This window comes from Lupinus angustifolius, chromosome LG01 (assembly GCF_001865875.1).
Source record: "Lupinus angustifolius cultivar Tanjil chromosome LG01, LupAngTanjil_v1.0, whole genome shotgun sequence".
NCBI lineage: Eukaryota > Viridiplantae > Streptophyta > Magnoliopsida > Fabales > Fabaceae > Lupinus > Lupinus angustifolius.
The window spans coordinates 34,342,454-34,349,075 of NC_032009.1; the positions used below are offsets into that span (position 1 = coordinate 34,342,454).

The 6,622-nt window shown below is 32.7% G+C and overlaps 1 protein-coding gene across 1 annotated transcript; it reads right to left on the minus strand.

Annotated features, from left to right (window-relative positions):
* Positions 2,425 to 6,233, minus strand: LOC109362169 (probable protein S-acyltransferase 5). The gene is made up of 5 exons (XM_019607785.1): positions 6,016 to 6,233; positions 5,722 to 5,904; positions 4,432 to 4,728; positions 3,459 to 3,692; positions 2,425 to 3,298 (listed from the first exon to the last, which is right to left on the minus strand). The coding sequence occupies exons 1-5, from the start codon at positions 6,118 to 6,120 to the stop codon at positions 2,798 to 2,800; spliced, it is 1,320 nt and encodes a 439-aa protein (XP_019463330.1). The 5' UTR covers positions 6,121 to 6,233; the 3' UTR covers positions 2,425 to 2,797.

The following is a 6,622-nucleotide window of genomic DNA, read 5'->3' on the forward strand; positions in this document are numbered from 1 at the left end:
AATTAACATGTTTTGTTTAGGTAAGGTAAAAATATTATTTTTTATAGAATAAGTTATAAAAAGTATATGAAGTTATTTATTTATGTTACAATTTTTGTAGTTGCTTTTTATACTATTTTTAAGTTATAATTTTTAACATATTATTTATTTTGAAGATTATCTTCTTTTTAATTTTGATTTGAATAATCATGTCAGTCATATTTTTATCCATTTTATCTTTCTCCATTATATCCTTGTTATCTATCATTGGTTTATCTCTAATATATGCTATAATGTAATTTGTATCACCTAATTATAATTTTTTTGCTTTTTATTAATATTTAACACAATATATAATTTTACTATAAAATTTTAATATCTCATGACAAATGCTAAAAAGTGTTACAATAAAAAATAATACAAAAGTAAATATCAATATTTAAAAATAGCATAACACATAAAAATACACAGTTAGTTACTGAATTTGAACTAGACAATCCATAAAATAAATAATACAATAATAGTAAAATAAGCAATATAAGGAAAGGTCGATTGATGGAAGTGTTATTGAAATTTGAGGGGTAAAATAGAAAGTGAAATTTATTGGAAAAAAAGTAAGTAAACCAAAAATATTTTATTCATTATAAAGATATCATTTTTTGTTTATTTTTATATAAAAAAAACTAATTTTATAATCTAGATAAGTTGTAAAATATACTTGTGGTACAACTTTAAACTTATTTAAAAACTACATATTTTCATTTATATCAAACAATGTATTTGTTAACTGTTTAGGGTACTGGTTAACTATACTTTAGATTAAATAAAGATAATAATATCAATAAAGTGTTGATCTAGTATGGTAAAATTTTACTAAATCTTATGATGATTAAAAAGTTAATGGTTCAATTCCTGAAAAGCGACACTTATTGATAGGATAATCACGCATTTTGAAAAAGATTATTTCCTTACCAAAAAATGAGGAGATATGTACAAATTTTTTATTATTATTTCAATTAAAAAGCAGTTGATATTGAAGTGACATTATAATACAATTTTATGAGGGTTGGAATGTTGAAATTGTAACTTCTGTTATCCAATTACAATGATATCTTTCAATTAAACATGCAAACATGTCTTATTACTCATACCACCACAACAATATTAATTTTTAGGTTCATAAAGATTTCTGTTGAAATCAATCATGCAAATTTCAAATAGTTGAGTTGATTGATGCAAATTTCATCAACTTTTCCTTTCACATTTAATAATACCTCTCTAACATCAACTTATGCTTTCTTCATTACTGTTGATCCCTTACCATCTCTGCTATTGCACAGTTTATGGTTGGTCTTGATGTATCACCTCTAGCACCAAACATGTTCTGAAAAAGTAATCATCAATGAGGTTAAGCTAATGGGCATCAAATACTAAAATTAATGTGGGATACTTATGAGTATATATTAGGTAGTTTAGATATGTGTGGAGGAGACAGAGACCGATAAAGTTTTATAAGAAGAGAAGATCAAATGAAGGCTGGTCTAATTCCTAGAAGAAGAAGGGGACCAAGAAAAACCATTGACAAATGATTAAGAAAGACTTAAAGATCAATGTTTTACGATAAACATGATTTATGATAGAACAGTATGTCGCTGTTCGATTCATGTAATTGATATCACCAAATGGGATAAAGAATTGGTTGTTGTTGTATATTTAACAATCATCTAAGTTATACAGTAAGGAGCAAGAATATCTTCGTGAAAGTAGTTGCAAGAGATTATTATTCGTACCCAAAACTATAGCCTTGACACTGTTTTAGGCTTCAAACTTGTCAAGAGTTGTCCCATTTAGCAGAAGGAAACAAATCTGCTATGGCAAAACCTGCAGCAACTGTAACTATTTCTTTTGCCACTGATAATTCTTGGTTTTCATTACCTCCCTAGCCTATTTGGTGAGGAAATAACAATAGTGAAGACCTCTCCAAGTTGCAGATGCAGAGGGGCCATATATTTTGGCCAAGTTGCAGATGCATCAAGATCACTGTCCATTTGAACTACTAAAACTGTGATGTTAAAATGTAAAAGCAATTTGGTACTGTTTATTTACAGATGACTATGGCACTGGTCTTGTATTTTGTCTGTTTGATTGCAAGATGTATTTAGAGTCTTTTTGTTTTAGGGTTTAGTTTGTTTTAAATTTGATGGTAAGAAATGGCACTTGGAGTCTTGGTGGTATTCTACAAGGCTTCTTCATGACAATGAAACAATTTTAAGAGGGATTTTGAATGCTAGCAGAATCTCTAAATGCCTCAGATTAACGAACTTGATTGGTTGTTGTGACTCTTGGTGGGTCTGAGGATTAGTTGTTATTTTACAAGATACAGTTAACCCACATTTCTCATAGCAATACATCAATTGCTCCCAGCTACTTGTGAAGGGGATAAAATAAAGGAAAAGCAAAAGATAAGATAAAAAGATGTACAGATTCCAATTTATCAATTTTTAGTACAAATTCTAACTTTCTTTTTCTGCTGTACACAAATTGCTCTTCTAAAGTAATCAGGAGATAACCACACATAGTGTATACAGAAACTATCTTACCATCACTAAAGCAAGGTCCAACCACGTTTGGTATTTTAATCAAAAGACAAACATTACTTCCCTATCAACCTCAACTCAATGAACTCCCAATCAACTATAACAGAAACCCTTTTCTTTTGCCCATTACTCCTTTGAACTTTTAATTTACATCTCTGAAATTGTCCTGATAAGTTGACATGCTATGCACTATGCAGCACTATAATTGAGTTCCCACTATGCTAGCTACTGCTGCCACTTCCTGCAGTTCTATTTGATTCCCCAACTGAGGGTACCCCATCCTGAACATCAGGACTTACATTCAACATTCTGCTGGTTCTTTCCCGGAGAGGGTGTCCAAGAAATTGAGAATCTTGTCCCTCCCCACCTTCTGTGTGAAGGGTCCGGCTTAAATCCAGGGACACAGCCGATCCACTATCCTTGCTGTCTTCCTCATTGTTAAACCTCTCTCCATAATCACTTTCCTCCTCATCAGTCTCATTGTAGACTTGTCTCCCTCCCAATTCCACGTTTCGTCTGGCTTTTCTCATCATAGTCAGGGGATGAGCACTCCCTCTTTGAGATAAATCTGATGGCTCCTTTGGAATTGGAACCATGGATCTGAAATTGTTCTTGGATGGAGGAATGCTAGTGCAGAATACTTGTTTGAAGTTCTCAAGTATCCCTTTGTTATATGGGTTGGCTTGTTCGTTATACCGGTATCTAAAATTTTCATACGTAGACTGCACATAAAACAAAAGGAATTTCATTAATATGTAAGAAAATCAAACTAGAAATGCTCACCAGGGTTTCATTGTTTACATGTTACCACATTACCATATCATTTGGTATAGTATACAATTTTAAGGTTCAAAAGGATTATGAGCTGAACGGCATTCAAACCTGGTTCGTGCTGATGAGATACGTATGGAAAACAGTAAGGCCACCAACAAACCAGACACAAACGAAAGTGTAGATTATTAGTGCAATCGAAGCAGGAGTTTTAATCATTGCTCTCCAAATTGATATTTCCTCAGAGTCCATGATTCTCTTAATGTAGACCCAGCAAAAGCCATGTATATATAAGCAAAGAAGAGTTGAAGAGAAGACAAATATGTAGTAGAATCGGTAATTTCGCTGCAGCCATGTACATACAAGCAAAGAAGCCAAACAAAAAGTCATTAAGCAACTTCATTATCATATTCATATTACTACCAATATAATTGTTTATTAATTGTTATTTGTCCTTATGCATGTGCTGTTATAAGTAATGCTGGGCATGAAAGCAGAAAATAACAATATAAATGCAAAAAATCATCCACCAATTTCTTTTATTGGGAGGTGATAGAAATAAGTAGCCATGAATATGGTCAGCATACTAAAAGTAAAAAATATAATGAATTTCAGTAGACACACCGAAACTAATTCAGATATCTGTATAGGAAGCTAAAGCTATGATTTCAAGTGCCACTGATATCCCTCCTATATCAGTTCATGTTGTTTGAGTATTCCATTCCATGTAATTTAAGTACTACTTAAAGATTTTCATCAAAGGAATATGATAGTGACACACCTGCCTATCCTCTCAGTAGCAATTTTGTTTCATATTTGTATCTATTTTCAACTAGTAGGTGGCCATAAGCAGTTGAACACAGTAAATTGAAAGTCCAAATATCCTAGTGAATTTCTCTTTATCTGTGGGGATTTTACAAGACCAGGAAGAAGATTTTACCAAATAATCAATTAGTGAAAGACAGGACAGAATCAAGGTGTAAACGTTGATGCACTAATGACTGAGATAGTGTTCTCTGGATACTATCACTGAAGATGCGGATATTAGATTACATATAAGACAATATAAAAGAATAACCCTTACCAATCCAATACACTGACCCACCCATGGGCAGTGATGATCAAATCTCTCCACGCAGTTATCACACACTGAACAATGAGAACAACGCAGAGGTCTGTAGAGCATGCAAGTATCACAATATTTGATTTTCACAGATATACCATTGACAATTACATTCTTTGTCCGTGGAAAACGTGGCCGTTGACTTAGATCATTGTCGACATTGGCAGTCACATCATAATCCTCTGGTTCTGGGGGATGAGTATTACGAGGTACTATGCCTGGATCTCTTCCTGAGGTCAGTACAAGGGTGATCAGAACCTGAGAATATATTGTAAGACTTAAGAGTACAGTGGTGAATTGAATGACAAACATAGTGCCATAACAGATGTCAAAGACTAATGAAAATGTAATTCCTCTGTTGAGAAAACTTAGATGCTGCCTAATTATTTGAGGTGTGGTTTTCCAACAAGAACATGATATGTGTTTAAACAAAAAAATCCAAGTTTATGGAAAAACGGTGGAGTCTTAGTATAATCCAGAGATTATATCTAAAACTATTTATAGAGAGCAAAATATGCAGGCTGTATGATCTCTGAATGCCTTTTGACTTTTCAGTCACTAACATGTATAATTTTATTTAAATTACATTAACAATTTAACAGTAAATGATAAAGGGTGGCTAATGGCATGAGGTTTCCAGGATTCGAACCAATGAACTTCAGGTCAGAAGACAAGCAACCTTAACCGTAAATGATAATGCTCCAAACATTTGCTCCTAGACAGGTGGAATAGCCAGGGGAATTTGTTTTAGCTGAAATACCATGATAATTGCAAACATAGAATTGATGCATGCAAAAATGGAAACATATGTCATTTGGTTGGCTTCAAACATTTGCTTCTAGATGATTAGTCATCATTCTAATAACAGGACTTTCAATTTGAAGCCACTCATTCTTGATTTTCCAAACCAAAGTTAACAACTGTGACACCTTAGGGTTTGTTTGCAAACTGAGTATTGAATTGAAAGGAAAAAGGAAGGCTTCAGATTCATCGGCTTCTAAACCTTTTTGTTCCTTTCATTAACCTCCTAAACCCAACTCGCAAGGGAGCCACATCTTTTGTCCCAAGGTGTGTACCACTCCATGTAGTTCTTGTTTTTTATCGGTCAAGAAAGTAAACATGAATTAAAAGCGATATACATATTGGGACAGAAGATGTGCTCAAAATCGCAAGTTACTAAAAGTAGCTATAACTATTCCAAAATTTTCAAAAAAAATAAAGTTTTGTACATGAATGATGAAAACAACTTACAAAGAGTGTATGAACAATAACTATGATCATGATTGACCATCCAGAGTGATGAGGAAAATCATCTATCAGTTTTCTTGCAACAAAAGCACAGAAAACAGCAACAGGGGCAATAATAAGAAACATGGATAAAAACACAGAATTCACATCGGGTCCAAAAATAAGCCTCCCTTGAAGCATAAACACCTACAAAATTTGAACCACCAAAAATTCATAACAATAAGGCATAACAATAATGTATAGTATAAGTGGAGAGAGAAATATGGTAAAGTGATTATTGTGTTGTGTTTGACTTACATTATTGCCTCTCCAGGCGCGGTAAGTTCTGATGAGAGGAGGAGGAGGAGGAGCATCGGTGGATACGGCGGCGATAGAGTCGTGATTTGCCGGCGGTGGAAGCATCGCGTAGAACTGAATATGAGAGAGTCGTAATAATAATGGAATGAAGAGAGAAAGTAAACAACGCGTAGCACGCCAAAATTCAATGCCTCCTCGTTAAAGGGCGGCATATTCTTTCTCGAGTCTTATATATTATCGTGTAAAAATTTATACGCAACTGATGTTTGTACTTTGAAAAATCAATAATAATTAAACTAAATAACACAATAATAATGTATAAAATTCATATATCATATACATATTTCCCCTTCCCCTCTTTTATCTATTTTTATTATCGCCAACTTAATATTGTTTGGTATAACTAAATGACTTAAAATAAAATATTGCAAAAGTAAAGTGGAAGATTATTATGTAAAATTTGACTAACCATTAAGCAGCAAATAAATTATTATTATTTTATTAGAAAGTGAAGTTGAAGTATATTTAATAATTACTAAGCAAATAATTACCTTTTACAGAAAAGTTTAGTAGCTAATAATGTTGCTATATAAATTTACCAAAATTG